Source organism: Malurus melanocephalus, unplaced genomic scaffold (genome assembly GCF_030028575.1).
Source record: "Malurus melanocephalus ecotype Western Australia unplaced genomic scaffold, MMel_1.1 scaffold_169, whole genome shotgun sequence".
NCBI classification, from domain to species: Eukaryota; Metazoa; Chordata; class Aves; order Passeriformes; family Maluridae; genus Malurus; species Malurus melanocephalus.
Window position 1 is genome coordinate 1,054,385 of NW_026623401.1, and position 17,394 is coordinate 1,071,778.

Consider the following 17,394-nt stretch of genomic DNA (forward strand, 5'->3'; position numbering starts at 1 on the left):
AAAAGTAATGCCCTTCTTATATACTGCCCGTGTTCATTGCAGTTTTGCCTGGCTTGCATCACACATTAATCTTTTATTACTGATCATTATATTAACTCTCACCTGCCAGCTGTGAAATGACCTGCAGAAAGACATTTAACAATTGCCTCCATCCACTGAGTTTACAGTATACACTTTAATCAATGCTCAGGCTTAAATTAATGCTGATAGGCAATTTCCAATGCCTGGCATCCATGTGATAAGGGAATTGGGCTTTTCTGGGCTTCTTTTTCTGTTTTTATTAACTGAAAAGGCCTATCTGTATTTCACGGTGGATCATGTAAACCCTGGTACTGACTCATTGCAGAATTTTGAAGCCAYTGAATTATGTCAAGCACAGAATCAGTTGCTTTCTTCAGGACCTTAGCTGAGCTTTTAGGAGTAGGAAATAGTCTGAACTCTTAAATTRGTTGTTTAGGACAAGGAATCAGACTTTTTGGCAGATCTCAGAATGTATTCAAGTAGGGAGATATTTTTAACAGTACATGGAAGGTGCAATTTAAAACAATCTGTGTAAAGTGTTTGCTCGTTCCAATTTTATGTGCATCAAATATTAAAAATGTTGGCAATTTTAAAGAAGATTCTCCACTAAGGAGCATGAAAGTGATTTTTATTGAGATTTTTTACTACTGAGCAACCCTGGAGTAGAAGAAAGGTAAATTTAAGCTTTTGTTACTCAGAACACACACAAAACACAAAGGGGTTTATTTTCTCTATGTTGGTATAAAACCGGTGCAATGACAGCAAAGGGGGCAAGTAAAATGAAAACATTGCTGGAGATCATTTTGCTGAATATTGCTAAATACCCATTCCCTTTTAACCCTCCTCATCACCAAGAGGACCATATGCTTTCAAGGGAGGTGCACAATCCTTCTGTGATAAAGAGAAGTCAACCAGGAGAGGGGTTTCTTAATAAAATATTTTATTGCCTGTCTGTTTTTTACAACTGATGAATGCAATTGTCAAGGTTCAGGAAAGAAGAATGCACTTTGAAATGAAGGTAATATTAACTAATGCAAATTGAGCAGGATATAATTGGGCATGGCTGAATGCAGCTTCTCTTAGCAGCAATTTGCATGCCCAGGATGTCCTGTCGCTCCGCTGATACCATCAGCAGTATGTTAYTTAAATAAATGAGCAGTGATTTTGTGCTTAATTCATTAACAGAAAGGTTCCTGTGTAACAGCCATGTCCTGATGAGGTTGTGGCTGTGACTGAATCCTATTCCCCTATCCTGTTGCAGGTGTCAGGAGGAGTGTCCCATCGGCACCTACGGCTTCCAGTGCTCACAGACCTGTGACTGCCAGAACGGGGCCAAGTGCTACCACGTCAATGGGGCCTGCATATGTGACCCTGGGTTCAAAGGCATTCACTGCCAGGAAAGAATGTGTCCAGAAGGCTATTATGGCCTCAAATGCAACAAGAGATGCCCTTGCAATATTACCAACACTCTCAGGTATGTGCATCGTGAAATATTCTAGTGCAGGCACTGGTCAAATAAAAGCAACGGGAAAACATTCCGTTAACTACACCTACTGTCGTTCTGTCTGTAGTTTTAAGTACAGAGTTTCTCTTGATTGCAAAACTGATTTAAATGACCTCGAGTTTGAATCCATAAGCCTCAATCCAGCCAGACACTAAGCATGTATCTGTTAACAGTTCTGGTGACACATGAAACAGCCTGACATGCAGCTTTATCCTGTAATGAAATTCTTCTAGGCATAAGAACCACCAGATGATGCTCATATGTATGGATAATAACCCACTGAAGTTTAAAAAATAGATACATATTTACTCAAATCCATCACTTTGCTTCTTTTTATGACATGGTTTTCCTTGTTAGRTCTATAGACAGCAAGGGGACTTTGAACATGAAACCTAATTTGCTTCAGCTGATGTCTCATGGCAAATTAYCTTGTTGGAAACACTTGAGGCAGATGTATAAAAAGACTGAAATCAATATCCCTGAGTCAGTCTGTGGAACAGTAACAGGGTCGACGTTGTCAAAATAGACTCCTCACATGAACCTGGTTTTGCTCTTCATTTTCTGTGAGCATGTGGGAAATATTCAGGGAAATAAATATCAGGGAATTATACCTACAATAGAATGAGCCTTCCCTAAAAGGTCAGGGTCCTGTTTGATGGTTTATTCTCTTTTTTGCTCTTTTTGAAATCTAATTTTTGAGGTTCTCTTTACTGTGATAAAGAACCACAGACGGACTTGAGTACTTTGAATTTACTTTCCCATTGCAGGCTTGAATAAGTTCTCCAAACCTTGAAAACATAAGAAGAATTTAAGACTTCCTTATTATCCTCTTTGTTACCTTTAGTAACTCCTTGCCTTGTTTACTGACTRCTGGAATTGCTGTTTGGAGAATCCTCCCTCCCTCTCTTGCAGTAAAGGGAGCCTGGGCAGCCAAACCACCCTGGCCTGAGCTTCTGRTGGACTGGAGCCACATTTCCTGCCCAGTGCTGAGCCCCTCAGCTGCCACTGGAGTCCCTCCTTCTTCTGTCCATTCCTGCTCACCAGCAGAGCCAATTTAGGGCTGCCTAGGCTTCAGGGGGAGCTGGAGATAATTGATGGCCAAGCAAACACGCCCTCAATCCAGACATTCTTCAATTTCCAACCAGACAGGTGGGGACCTGACYGCCCTGCTGATGATGACAAACCCACCTTACCATCTTGCTGCTGCTAAAATCTAAACACCCTCAATTATGTATGCAAGAAATGGCACCTCATTTGTGTGCACACACAGCCACACGCACACAAACACTTCAGGCTAATCTGTCTGTGTGCTTGAGATAGAGCCTATTTGTCTCAGTCTGGGAAATAAACAGGTGATTTTCTTTGTGAATTCAGCTGCGAGTCGTGAGGCTTTGCTTAACTGAAAGTGAGAGCTCACAATGGATTATTTAAAAACTTGTAATTGTGGTGATACAACCCCTGTGCAGCAAGAGAGCTCTGGCACAACTGGGTTTGACAGCCAGGATCCAGAGGGTTTGAGGCTCCAAGGGAACTCTGCACCAGAGTCTTCCATCGCTTCTGATCATGTTGTGGATCATGAAATCACTGCCAAAAATACCCTCCCTGAGGCATGAGCTGCACACTATACACAAAAGGTTGGTGCTGTTTGTGCTGAGGATGGGAGATGCCTCAGGAATTATTGCAGAGCGAGCTGAGGGATGAATTCCCACGTGTCATTCCACTGCAGGACCTGCYAGTGAGTGCGGCTCCAACCTGTGCTGAGCCCAGGCTGAATTGTTCCTCAGTGTAAAATGTTCTTCAGGTGTACARGAGGGTGAGAATATGCTCATGGTCAGCAGCTGGCACGTGTGTTCTCTCCCCTCCTGAGCCTGCAGAAACCTCTTGGTGTGCCCGTGTTCCAGAAAGGGGAAACGGAGTGGAAGGGCTGCAGGCCACAGGCAAGGCTGAGCTCAGCTGCTATTTCTCATCCAAGTGCTGAATTCATTTAGGTGGGGTAAGGCTGTGGGTTTGAGGGTGAAGGAATTCACCCAGTGTTACTCAGAACTACGTGGGAGGTGCTCTGAGAGTTTGCCAGAGGATCTTTCCTGAAAGAACAGACTTGCACCATCCAGCTGTGAGGAAAGAGGAGGTCTCAGAGGGGTTTCAGAGAGCTCAGAAAGGGGGAGGATTGAATCCTCTCCCAGCTCTTTCCTGGCCATGTGGTCATTCCTGCACACTCTGCCTGTGCCTGGTTGCTGTCTGATGGGAACATTTTATTCCTTCCCTCCCAACACTGCTCCGTCAGCTTCCCTTGCAGCATCCTCTGCTGAGATGGTATCTCTGCTTCCTTAATAAATGAGTCTGGTCTCTCTGTTGATAAAATCTCCCTTTTTCCTACATCTTATCGCTGCTGTTATGGAACAAAGAGATATCAGCAAGCTGTAGATCGGTAAATGTTCTTTCATTCATCCATGGGATTTCAGCTCTCCACTTTCCCACCAGCTCTGCAAAGTGCTGTCAATTGCTGAGCCAAGGAGCTCCAGAGCTGATGGAAAATGACCTTTCCCAAAGGCACTCCGTATTCTGAACAAATCTTMGTGCTGATTGTTTAACCAGTTCCATATAAAGTGCACTTCTCTTCCCACCCACCTCTTCCCATTCCTCCCTGAGTGTTTCTCCTTACTGAAACCAGGCTCTTCCAAAGTTACTCATTTACCCACAGCTATTTTCCCCAGGAGCAGTTTAAGCCGCTGTGGTCCCCAAGTGTGTAGGATAATTATATAAACACTTGTAGAAGGGAAGGGAATCTCCCATCCCTGGTTTTGTCTCGTTTGATCTGGTTGTTGGAGAGTTGACTGGAAAATTCTGGAGGCTTTGAGGAGTAGTTGAGGAGGAACAGGAAGAAATACACAATCAGCTTTTCCATTTGCATGGATCTATTTATTTTAATGTCTGAAGAGATCAGTGTGATCATCCTGTYTAACCTCCAGCATGGTAATGACTGAAGGACACCATGCAATAATTTCTGCATCAAAGCACACTGAAAGGCACTTTGTATGGGACATGTGAACAGCCCCACAATGAGGTGATTTAGAATGTGGTGGTGATGGGACTGTCCTTCCACAGGGAAGGGTACACCTGYAAAAAACTCCCCTCTGCAAAAAGTCCACGTTGAGACAGCCCGTGATAGCTGGAAAGGAAAAATCCTGGCTTGCTCTTTTGTCAGGCAGGGAGGGAAGGGAGCAGCTGGAATAGCCTTGGCCACCCACCCTTCCTGAGCACTGCTGTGGAGCCAGCCTGAGGAGCCATGGGCCCTTGGGAACATCTTCCCCAGGTCAGAGRTGTGAGAAGGGAAGGAAGACACTGTGGCAAATTCAGATGGTATGGGCAGATCTCCAGAAGCTCCAATTACTGCCTCAACACCAGYGGGTTTGGGAGGACCAAACCCCATGGAGCTTCCAGGAAATTCTGCCTTGATCTGAGTCAATAATGTGCTGAGCAAGGCTGGCTTTGAAGATGTGCTGGACTGGAGGAGCRGCCCTGTAGTCTCACTGTGGCCACTGCTTTAAAGCAAGAGACACTTTAGCAAGAGAGACTGAATGTAGAGTGGACAGCTCTAAAATACAGAAAATACTGTAAAGATTAGGCTGCTGTTAACAAAAATGAGATGACTGATGATGCTATATAAACAGAAAGTCAGGGAATTCACTGGGAAGGTGTTGCTTTGGCTGAAAGATGTGTGGAGAACAAATTCAGAATTTGGAACAGAATGTGCTGTCTAAAATATTTCTTTTTCTAATTTGCCTTGAGAAATTTACCTGGTTTCATCAGATTTCCTCCAAATTAGATGCTTGAAAAAATTAAAGGTCAAAAATGCCTTTATGCTTTTAAGTTCAGCTGGTAAAATTTTTACAAATARATCTTTTATTGCTGTAAATGTGGCTCAAAAGACAGGAATTGTACAGTAACTTCCAAAATGCAGCAAGAGCCCTGGAATCCTTTCATTTCCAGCCCTGTTGTGTGYTGTGGACAACTCCGTTCCGCCTCTGCTTGGCCTGGAGCCACAGGAACACTTGGCTGCCTTTGTTCACTCCTGGTTCCTACCCCGCTTCTTCCTGTGATGCAGCAGAGTTGAAGAAATAAAAGTTGTTGAGGTTCAATGTAAACTACTCAAGTGTRACAGTGCTAAACTCTTTGAAGGGTGTAAAGTTCCCTTCTGGCTCCCAGCAAGGGCTGGAAAACAGATGTTAGTGGGTTTGGGATCCTTTTGGAACCCTCCCATGCTCCCATCCATCAGTTCCATGATCCTTCTGCAGAGGAATTGTTAGTGTTGATTAATTTATGTTCATTTCAGTTTATTGGGGACTGGCAGTGCCTCACTTGCACTGTGACCCATGCTGGCAAAATGTTCCACGGACACATGGCCTGGAAAGGTGCATTCAGAACGGGAAGGGAGGAATTACACAGTTACTGATACCAATTTCTGGCTGTGTTTGCTATTCAAGGTTTATTCTGCCTCAAACTTTACAACTTTTGTCCAAATAGCATTTCATTCACTGGGCAGTCTGGGTGCATGGATGTTTGCATGGGTAATAGATGAATTTTCTGGCTCTTTTGTATTTCTAGGTCTGTAATTTGACCAGAACATAGTTTTTCAAAATGCTTACAGAAGAGAAACATTCCGAACACACACATATATCCACTTCTACATCATGAGCTGCAGTCTATTTAGTATGTTACTCTTTTCACTTAAATTATCTGAATAGTTCATACAAGACAGAAAGAAGAATTCATATAAAAACTCTGTATTGTTTAGTGATATCCACTACAGTTCTTTAAAGGATTTCCAAAGGAAGAAAGGCATCATTTTAGAAATGGGAAACATTAAGGCAGAGGAGACAGTTAGGTGGCCAAGATTCCCTGGCAGGATTGGGAAGAGAACAGCTGCTTTCTGCAGTTTGGGAAAGCATCAAAATCTCAGCCCTCYTCAAGTTAACACTGCATCAGGCACCTTGATTGTCAAAGAGTGCTTTTGGTTTAGGAGGAAAACARAACTCTGATCTGCTCAGGCTGATARCRAAATCATCCTTASTTCAATGGGAAGATTGTATGGATGGAGGGCCCCAAACATCTTCATTGCATTTTCCTGGCTCACAGTCCCATGAAAGCATGGACAAGGCTTTGGTGGAGCATAATATGCTCTCAGCCTTCTACTGGCCCTTGTTTTGCAGTCCAAGTTCCCTGCRTTCAGTAGATTCTTCTAGAAAGTCTGTTTAGTTTTGATTCTTGTTTTAGTGCACGTCAGGATGAGTTTTAGTCCTTAAARTATAGCTTGTATCCCATGCTCCCATGCAAAAAGCCTGTCCATGATGATAAAGGAGCCAACCTCGGAGTGAAAATTCTTACTGAGTGTAGTATTTTCAGTTGAATTGTCACAGACTGATTCAAACTGCCCTGGTCATATATTACCTTGGAAAGATTTAATTTAGCAAGAGATGCAGTTCTCATGGAAGCACATGATACATGTGGTAGTAGTGGAAACAGAGAAACACAAAATTCACTTCAAAATCCTTCTTTAATATTAAGCTTTCTGCTCCTATTAGRCAATGATTAATACACACATGGGGGAAACCCGAGGTTTTATTATTTTCATCTGAATGTTAAGAGGTGCTTTGTGGAAAACCATAATTTCAGGGACTGCTTTGTCAGAAGAATTTCATGGACGGTAGTTTGTTAGGCTGATGAATTGTTTTAATTAGTCAGTAAAACACTATTTATGATGAAACATTTGACACTTAGAAAATTTGATCCTTTTTAGTTGCAACACTATATGACCAACCTCTCCTACCAGTAATTGCCTGRAACATACTTGGAAATTACATTTTATGAGGTTACCTTGAAAATTAACATATACAATATTAATTTTATRGGTGTAAAGAAACCCATTCAGTCATGTCTACAATCTTAAACTGTAGCAATAAATAATCATAAAGGAAAAGAAATTGTTTCTGTGATGCAAAAAACCAGGAGACAGGCCTGGAGAGAGATCCCACCTTGCAGAAGTCTATTCTCCATTTTCTGAGAGTAAAGATAATGGGATTTGCAGCAATATTATTTCTCATCTCTCACACTGAGGACTGCATAGGAATAGAGTAAAGTAGAGTAGAGTAGAATAGAATAGGATAGAATAGAATAGAATAGAATAGAATAGAATAGAATAGAATAGAATAGAATAGAATAGAATAGAATAGAATAATATTTGTGCCCCAGAACTCAGGTTTATCTTCATAGCTCTCTTGATTGCATTCCTCCACCCACTGGAATTTCTCCTAGCCCTGAACATCTTTGGCTGCCTGTATTCCAGCCAAGTAGTGCACACATACCTGTCCTGCAGCTGTAAGGATTAATGGTGTGGTTGGTGTYAGTAATCCCAGTGGCATTGATTTGAGAATGGAAGATCTTAAACTTCAAGGTGTAAACTGCCCAGTGCTGTGGCAGTTCCCAGGTRTTTGGAAATGCTGGGCCAGGCTGGAATTTAGCACCAGATTCCCTATTCCCTTCCCAGTTATACAGTTGGTTATGTGGACCACCCTAAAGAGTTTCCATGCTTGTCCTGTCCCTAGTGTGACATGTGACACATTCTGGGCTGTGTTTTCCCTTCCTGCCCACAACTCATGAATGTCTGTCCCTTCCTTAGTTGCCATCCTCTGTCTGGGGAGTGCAGCTGCAAGGCTGGCTGGGCTGGGCTCTACTGCAACGAGACGTGTCCCGTGGGCTACTACGGCGAGGGCTGCCRGGTGCCCTGTCCCTGCCACAACGGGGCCGACTGTGACAGCATCACTGGGAGCTGCACCTGTGCCCCAGGCTTCATGGTGAGTGGGGCTGGCAGTGGGAGGGCTTTCATAAAGCAGCTGCAAAATTGTAACAGTTTTTTTATCTGATTTAAAATAAGATTTGAATAAAACCAACCAAATGCAGGTAATTTCCACCATTCTCTGGTATGGCCACACAACTGTCCTTTGAGAAGTGTCAATGTATTGGTTCTGGTTGTTTACTTAACATGCCTGTTCTGAGTTTATTATTGTTAGAAAGATAAAGATATGGTTTKCTATATTCTAAGTCAAGACGTAACAAAAAAGATGTCAGATTATTGTCTGCCTGGAAGAGCAGAGAAAGGATTCTCCTGGCCTTTCAGCATGTTCCTTGTCAGTCACACTGCGATTTTAATAGATGAAGATATTTTAAAATGTTACAAATGATAGAGCAATTTATGTCTTTTCTGAGCCTGTGTGGCAGGTGTCTTTTACCTGAGCWTCAGAAAGAGCTTCCGACATTCAGTGGTAAGCAAGCATTACGTTTTATAGGTGAGATATAAAATGGCTGAAGAAACCAGCCAAGATGAAAACATCAAAAATTCAGAGTGAACGATTGCCAGGCTGCAGCAGAACGTATTGAGACATAGATCCAGGTGTCCAGTCCTGCTAAGGCAGGACAGGATGGAATTCTTTCTGATAAGTTCCCTGGTCATCTGTGTATGAAGCCCCTCTTTGCTTCAGGAGCACACCATGGAAGAGAGGTGCAGGCTGTATTTAAGAAACAATACTTCTTATAAGAAAAAAATTACTTAAAAGTGAGAATTCCACCAAAGTTCACAAGCAGTTGTCTTTCTGTGTCCGTAATTTTACTTGCCCTGTCCCCACAGGCCTATCTATGCTTTCTTTACTATTATAAAAATTATGAGTTTTAATTACCAAGTTTACTAGAAATCAAGGGACTGCTGTTCGACAGATCCATAATGGGGAGGTCCTGTATGAGATTAGTGGGATGCCAAGGACCTTTTAGCCTCCCTTCCTTCTAAATCCACACCTGAGCTTGTGATCACCACCTGGCATCTGCAGAGCTGTGCAGTTGGAGTTATGGCTTAAAGACACTTTCTTTCTCTGCCAGCAGCTGAATCTGAAAGTTGGAGCTTCCATCTGATTTCCAGGGGTTGTCTCAATGCCAGSTATTACCAGATTTATTTAGGTGTGAGGGGCTGGACTCAAAAGCATCTGTGCAGGATAATGGTAGTTAGAGATGAGGGGAAAAACAATAAAAGAAAAGGTCATTGAGGTTTGATTCCCAACTCCACTAACAGAAAACAAGAATTTATCTTCTCTATACAGTTGTTGATACATGAGTGGAGAAAGGATGAAGGCATGTTAGTAACAACTGCAAAATAAAAATATGCCAAGGTCYTCCTCCTTATCAGGAATGCTGTTCAAATTTGCAGCACGACAGCATTTAGGGAGCCTTTACTGTATACATTTTAAAAAAACATACCTTGTCCAATATATATTGCCCCAAGGCAGCATTAGTGCAGGCAGAAAGCTTGGGAAGTTCCTATTGCATTGCTTCAAAATAATATTTAATCTCATAATAAAGAGCTTTCTTGCATTGACATTTAAACAGCTTGGTTATTGAGGATAGCTCTATAATCACTGAAGCATATTTAGGCATTAGTATCATTGCTCTCACATAATATACTATAATCTCTGGCAATTAGTCCATGAGGGGAAGTAAAGCCTTGAAATTGCTAATTTATTGCCTCTGAAGCATATTTGTCATTCGTGTGCATGCCAGATGAGCTGCAATGCTTCTTTCAAGTGCTGCAGAGCACAGGCTGTGCAGAAAAGTTGCTGGGAACCTTTTCCTCCCACCCYGGGGTGGTGATGTCCTGCCGGGACACTCCGGGTGGGGAGGAGGTGAGCTGGAAAAGGCTGTGGGGCTGGAACCAAGTGATACTCTCCAAACCAGGCTTTCCCTGCAGATATTCCTGCCTGGCTTTGCTGAGGCAGCACGGGAGCTTTGCCTGGGGGTGAGTTTTGCCCTTGGATTGGGGCGAGTGCTGCTTGTGAGTTCAGGATGTGTCCTTTGGCAGAGCTGGCGCTGGAGTGCTGCTAATGCAGAGCTGGGCAGAGCTAATTATTCACAAAAGCCATAAATGAATCCCTCWCACTTTTTTTTGAGCATGAGGCTTGGCTGAGGCAGCCACACRGGCAGGAATTTTGCCATGTAATTGGAAAGAATAAAACCAGGACCAACATYTTACATTTCACAGCAATGTTTGATCTACGCACGGGCAGAGCAGGCTGAGGGGCTTCTCAGGAAGGGAGGAAGGAAGAGAATGTGCTGGGAGATGGGATATAACTGCAGAATTCCATCTGCAAAGGCAGAGAGGTTGGACCCACAGGGCTTTGGGATTCCTGGCTGCCTGGAATACGCAGTGCCCAAGGAAGGACAGTGTTTTCCTGACAAAGCACTCCTCCAGCCCACTCCTTCAGCACAGATGGTGGGTTTTTAACTCACCCTGCCTGTGTCAGGGCAGCTGGGCTGGGTTTCAGGATGAATCATCTGCTCTCACAGCCAAAACAGGGACATTTTGTTGGGATGCAGAACAAGCCATTAAAAACACAAAGCATCTGGTCACCTTTATTAAATGTATTAAATGAAAAGGCAACCATCACATAGGTTGCCATGTATGTGTGCAAAGTGCTTATTTTTTTGAAATTTAAGARGATTCAAGTTGTGAAATAAAAATGTATATTGTAGCTTAAAGAAAATACATTATTTATTAGCTGTGACATTTCCAARAATTAAAATGCCAATGCTAAATAGTGGTGAGCTTGCATTTTAGGATAGAATTTCAAAGCATTTTCTGTCTTGTTTTTTTGGTGAATTTTTTGTGGCAGACTCAGAAGCCAGATTCATACATACCTGGCTCCAAACGCAGCTGGCAGTGTTGTTACTGGGTACCAGTACAGGGTGTTTGTGTGAGGTGCTGCTGTGACTGTGCTCCCACTGGGGGATGGTTCTGTTTGACCCCTGTGGGTGTCTGAACCACAGTGCAGATCTGKCTGTGGGTTTGACTGGAAAAAAAGCTGAGAGGTCTGAGGGAGCCACAACCCAGACCAGGCAGTCTTTGGAGGCAGCATACAGGGCAATAAAAACAGCATTGTAGTAGAGGAGACACAATGAAATCATCTTCCCCGAAGCCCAGAGCTGCTCCCCATTCTCCACAGGACTGTTGGGAATGCTGTGCTTCCAGCATCCTGCTTGGAAAGGAGGATAAAGACTGTGTCAGTTTAACCAAACAGATTGCAGGGAATCGTCCTTACAAGAGGGACTTCCCTGCAACTGGGACTTTTACCATATTTGAGGGTTTCCTCTCAGCCCCGATGGGATGAATTGCTGGTGATGCTCTCTGAAGAATGGTTGGGTRAAGCTGTTCTGCTGCCATCTCGTTGTGATCTGAAGGAAGCTGGCAGACATGCACAGGGAGTGCACAATTAGCCCTAAAAGCACCCRGGGAGAGTCCTGACTGGTAGAAATTGGATCCTCACTCCCACGTGGAAATGGTTACTGCTTGCAATAAATCCCCTGGATGCAATTATGGGGATGGTGAGAGGGGTTATACCAAATTGTACCTCCCCCTCCTTCCAAATCCTGCTCCAACATGCTCTCCTASAAGTCCACTGAACTCAGGTGTGCAGGAGGGACATAAAAGAAATCAAAACTTGCCGTGTCCTCTCTCTCTTTTTTTTGTTTTTGGTTCATTGAATTTTATTCCTGTAACTCAATAAATGTGGTGAAGAAGGCCAGAGRATATGAATTAAATATGACAGGAGAYCATAGGAATCCTGACCTTGTGTCTCACAAGGAAATCTTGAAMCCAACCCCCTGCAAGTCCCTATCAGCATTTTAGCTGCTGCAATCATTATAAATACTATTGAAATACCACAAAATTCACCTTCTCCATTGCACAGCTAATTGCAGCTTCCCAGAAAACAGTGGCTATCTAGAGACCTCATAYCATGCTCTGCCTTTGTTTCTTTATGGATGCTTTGTTTTCTTCTTTTGAAAAATGGGTTTAACTTCAAATGCTTTCATTCTGTGTGTTGTGGCGAGGAGAGATGTAGTTAAAACATTCCTCAGCTCAAGACACTCCGAGAAAACTTTTAACACTTCTCTGCGGRATGTGCGGTCAGCTTTCACTTCGGCGGGCGCTTAGGTCTATATTTCACATCCAGATGACAGAACTTATATTACTTTAAAGAGTTCATCTATTTATGCTGCTATTTTTTGAAGACCTGTCTGCTTTTATTGAGCCCTGCATGCTGGCAAGCAGAGCGAGCACTTCATCACCAAAATGAAAKAATCCATTTTGACATTTCTCTATTTCTTCACTGTATTGGTAGATCCCACACAAGCCAATCACATGCAGCGAAGGATGGGAACTACAGCAGTGGTGATCTCTTACTAGATGACTTTTCAGCTTTTGGAATGGCTCCTGCATTCCCTAAAGCTTTCCAAGRTTTATCCCTGTGCTGTGCATCTGCAGCCATTTGCATCTTCTGTTGGCGCTGCATCAAAATTGCATTTTAAAAGCACAATTAATGCCTTTCAAATATACCTTTGTAAAGATGTTTATGTGTATGGATCTCTGGCTGGGCTCAGTGGGAATCTGGGCACTTAAGGACTGAAACACAAGCTTCATCTGCGTCTGTAAGTCCATAATTTTGTCTGGCATGCCTGAGTTTCTCAGCATAATGCTTTCCCTACCACGGGGGTACAAATTGCTCCCAGGGTTTACATCAGAGTAAAACTTCCCAGCCTACCTGCACGTGGAGTAAAAGTCAGCCCTGGTAACACACAAAGARCAGTAGCTTGAGCACTTAGTAAAARTAAGTATAAATTATAGTGCTCTAAAGTGCTATTCAAATGCACAGCAAATGCATGCCTGATTGTGCAGTGGATAATCTCCTGGTCAGTACAAACACCCACACACAGACTCAGACCAGTCTTAGTCTGCTCTGTGCCTTCTCAGTGAGTAAAATTACCAATTTACTGTTCCATAGAATRAGGAGGACCATGATTATGATCCTTTAGAGGTCATGAGGACTTAGAGGTCCAGTCTGTTGACTATTCCAGCCATAAATGGCTTCCTTCTGGCACATACCATATCTCTTGTTCCCTGAAGAAAACATACAGGAGAGAAAAAACAATCTTTATACTAAGAAAAGTGGAAGCCTGTTCTCCTGTCTTACACCTTTAAAATTCTCTCTGTTGTCTGGAAGAAAAAAACAGAGTAAATAGAGAGGAGCACCTTATCTTATCTTCAATTGAATTTTCCCTGAAGGACCCAAGTCCCAGGTAGGTCTGGAGAAATTTGAAGCATCGTTGCCTGTAGGTGTTTTCTAAACACACAAGGTACAAATTTATCACAATATTCCCTCTCTTCTACATATTAACTTTCATCTTTATTCTAAAYGTACCATTCTTCACCACTTCAGAAGGAAGCAGGCAAAAAATGAATGAGAATTCTTTGTGTTATAAGCCCCTGGTTCGGTAGTAAAATTATTCTATAAATTTCRCAAAATTCTTAATATAAAAAATGAGCGTAAGGTTGGAGATAGCAGATCTGGTTTGGGGGCTTTAACTCATTTAAATGATCCATTTCTCTTTGAGATAATTCCAAAAGTACTTCAGTGGAAGCTCATCGCAGAGCAACAGGGCACCTCATCAAAAGGTTTAAAAAGAAAAGACGAGGGGAAAAAATCTTCAATAGAGCCTGTGTCCTTTTATCCTTGATTTACCGAGCATATCAGTTACCCCCCTTTGTTAAGAGCTCTTTTCATTTCTAGGTATAAAATAAATTCACCCATTTTATCAAGATGTTCTTGTTACCAGCCACCAGTATAAATTTGACTTGCCGTAGGTGGGGGAGAGGTTTTCTGGCACAGCAGTTGTCCAATTAACTGGAGTATCACAGGCACCAGGAATGGTTTGCAGGGTCTCGTGTCATGAATTACTTGGGTGCAGGGGGAAGATGCATTTCCTTCTCACTGGTTTCCCATTTGTGTTCATGACCCAACGYCTCAAGCCCATGGAGAAGGGCGAGGAGCAGAGGCAGAGGGGATGAGGAGAGGCACACTGACTGTGCAGGGGGGGCTGCAGCTGGCAGGGCATGAATTATTAATTGATAATAAAACAAGTTGTCTTAGAAGCTGTGGAGCTACAAGAGCATTGTTTGCCACAGATTTCTATCCTTGCTCCTCCAGCCTCTCCTGCCCTGCTGCAGTAACACTGTCAGGTCTCCTTTGTCATTTTACCTGGCAAAGGACACTCAGGTGTGCTCATGGACCTCAAACYCACTTAATCCCTCACTCCACAACATGGATCATATTCCCTGAAAAGGAAAGGATTTTGCCTGAGCAAAGGCTGAGTATTAAGTCAAGATGTAAAGCAAATTTATTCCCATTCTCCTAGCCTTTGAACTCTTTCCTGGTTCTTGTTTTTTCCTTTGTTTTGCCTCAGTTATCCAAAAGTTCTTAGTAATTTTGAGAAGTTTGGAATATCTCACTGCAGTCCTGACCAATTCCTCAGCTACGGCTGAGAAGCACAGACAGGGCAAAGGCCCAGCCAGCCCAGTAGAACTGTCCCTGATGATCCCAGGAGCAGCACAAGAAGGAAAGTCCCTCTTTGGATACTGGGAGTAGTGAGATGCAGCTGAAGAATCACCAAAAAGCCCTTCAGATTCCAAGTGTCCTGAGCAGGTTTGAGATTCTCATTTTGTCAAAGCTGGCAAGAAAGAAATGCAGCCTCTTTGATAACAGACATCAGTGTCAGTTTTAGGTCTGGAGGTGATGTGAAAGACAGAGATATGGGAAATTCAACTAAAGTAACTTTAAAAAATGGAAGATGTAGCTGTGCCCTGGGAAACCATGGTGGAAGTAAAAAAWTATACTCACCTAGTGTTTAAAAAGTGGATAAAGATCCTAATAATTGTGAGACAGTCACAACAGCACAGCCAGGCCCCCTACACTGACTATGGCTGCATCCCAGATCCCTCTTTCCTGGTTTTGGTCACTGAGGAATGCACTCTCCTTACAACTTGTATTTTCTTGGTGTCTTCTAGATAAAGTCTGAAAGCTCAGCTCTTTTTTTTTTTTCTTTTTTTTTGAGCTTACAAATTATTTCACAAGTGGATGTGAAACAAGAAGTGGATCTCAAGCAGGCAACAAAACCCTCTCTGTTCCGTACAGCCTGGGATGAGCTGGGGATGTGTTTTTGAAATGAAGGAACTGACGTTTTCCTGTCAGCTGGGCTGCAAGTTGGAAGGTCTGAGTTGATAAACAGAAATCAAAGCATCTTACAYCCACTGGTTTGGTACATTTTCCACATAAACAGAGCTGATCAGATCATTTGCACTTACCAAGAGTTTTGCACAGTCATAGACCAGATGAAAACTGCCTCTGAATCACATCTTGATGTCCCTTTTCATTGACGACCCCTGAGTTTTTACCACTTCTCAATGCATACAAAAGAACATGTTTCTGTGTGTGCAGTGGCTGTGCTTTGATTTTTTTGTAGTCCATTGGGGTTAATAACAGATGATAACATTTTTCATCCCAAAGCTACTCGGTGTGATCAGTACAGACTGAGAATGATCTTCTCTTGGCTGTGCAGTGCCCTGCGTGGAATGACTTGGTCTCAGTCCAGCTCCCTGTGGATCAGTGTGTACATCACAATCCCCATTTCCATCAGCAGCCACCGGCAAATTTGCTGGCACATTGAGCCTTTTTACCATTTTCCCTTCACAAACCATTGCTTCAGGTCAAGCCTGGTGACGTGGCTGGGTGATCCATCTCGAGGTCCCTGTAGGGCTTTTTCTGGGGACAAAGAGCACGAGTACTGAGGGCTTTTAGAGCAGCACCCTTCCTGAGCACTGTGTGCCACCCTGCTTGTCCAGAGCCTTTTCCAAATGGCAGGGGAAGCTGGGGAATCTGCCCAGCTCTGGGGTGACACTGCCACATGTCATTTAGGAAACAATGGACACCACCTCAGTGAGGGGAGCTGGATGTGGGCTAAACCCAGCATTTCAGTACCAACTCACAAATGGATTCTTCTGGCTCTGCTGAATGGCAGGAGGARATAATCTCCATTCCAGTCCCAACAGGGAAGATCATTAGGGGAGGCCACCTGTGAATTCCAGGCTTTCAGACCAAGCCGTTCCCCCACTGATTTTGCTATCAGGTTTTTATATCAGTTTTATTTAGGTTTTTATATCAGAGCTGTCATTCTGGCCTGGTGCTGTTCTCCCCCCGAGCTCCAATTAGGGATTTCTGTGGGAGTGCTGGTGGCTGTGGCATTCCAGAGCCTGTGTTTTCCCAAACCCTGGCAGTGCCCTGGCAGCACCTGGCTGCAGGAGCAGGAACAAAGGCTCTGCTCCCACCTCAGGGAATTTGTTGGATGCTTTTGAGCAGGTGAACTATTGTACTGCAGTATTTAACAAGGTCACTGAATGCACAGGACACAGTGGCTCCTGCTCAGCTGCGCAATCTACCCTTTCTTTCAATTCAGTGGAACTTTTCCCAACCTTTTATGAGCTATTCCATTTCATTTTCTTTGCTCACWCTCTTGTCAATGCACAAGCTGCGGAAATTGTCTGTGACAGCTCAAATTCTCCTTTGTCAGCCCAAGTTTACCTGAACACAACTGCTGCCTTCAGTGGGATTGTCCCAGATACACAAGAGGAGGGTTTGCCTCAGTGTCTGCCTCTACTAATGAGAACTTATTCACTCACACACAGAGTTTATAATTTAATAAGAACTCTGAGCAAGTCCCAGGTCTTCTCTTTCTTCTCCTATTTACTTTTACTGGGCTCTGCTGCAGTTTTATTTACCCGAAGAACTCCAAAGTTTTTGTAAGTGGGTCCAAAGGAACCAACTTGGTACAGAAAGCCTGAAAGCCTCTGCCTTTGTTGCTAGTTGACATATTTCATGTGTTTTATCCTTAATTGGCAATGTGGCTATGTCAAATTGCATTTCCCTTCCTGGAGCCTCATTCAG

The 17,394-nt window shown here is 43.3% G+C and overlaps 1 protein-coding gene across 1 annotated transcript in view; it reads left to right on the plus strand.

Moving 5' to 3' along the window:
- MEGF11 (multiple EGF like domains 11) overlaps nucleotides 1-17,394 on the plus strand; it is a 191,448-nt gene that overhangs the window by 110,996 nt on the left and 63,058 nt on the right. The window contains exons 8-9 of the mRNA XM_057372272.1: nucleotides 1,283-1,495; nucleotides 8,202-8,376. Coding sequence (XP_057228255.1) covers nucleotides 1,283-1,495; nucleotides 8,202-8,376 — 388 coding nt within the window. The remainder of the gene's footprint in view (nucleotides 1-1,282; nucleotides 1,496-8,201; nucleotides 8,377-17,394) is intronic.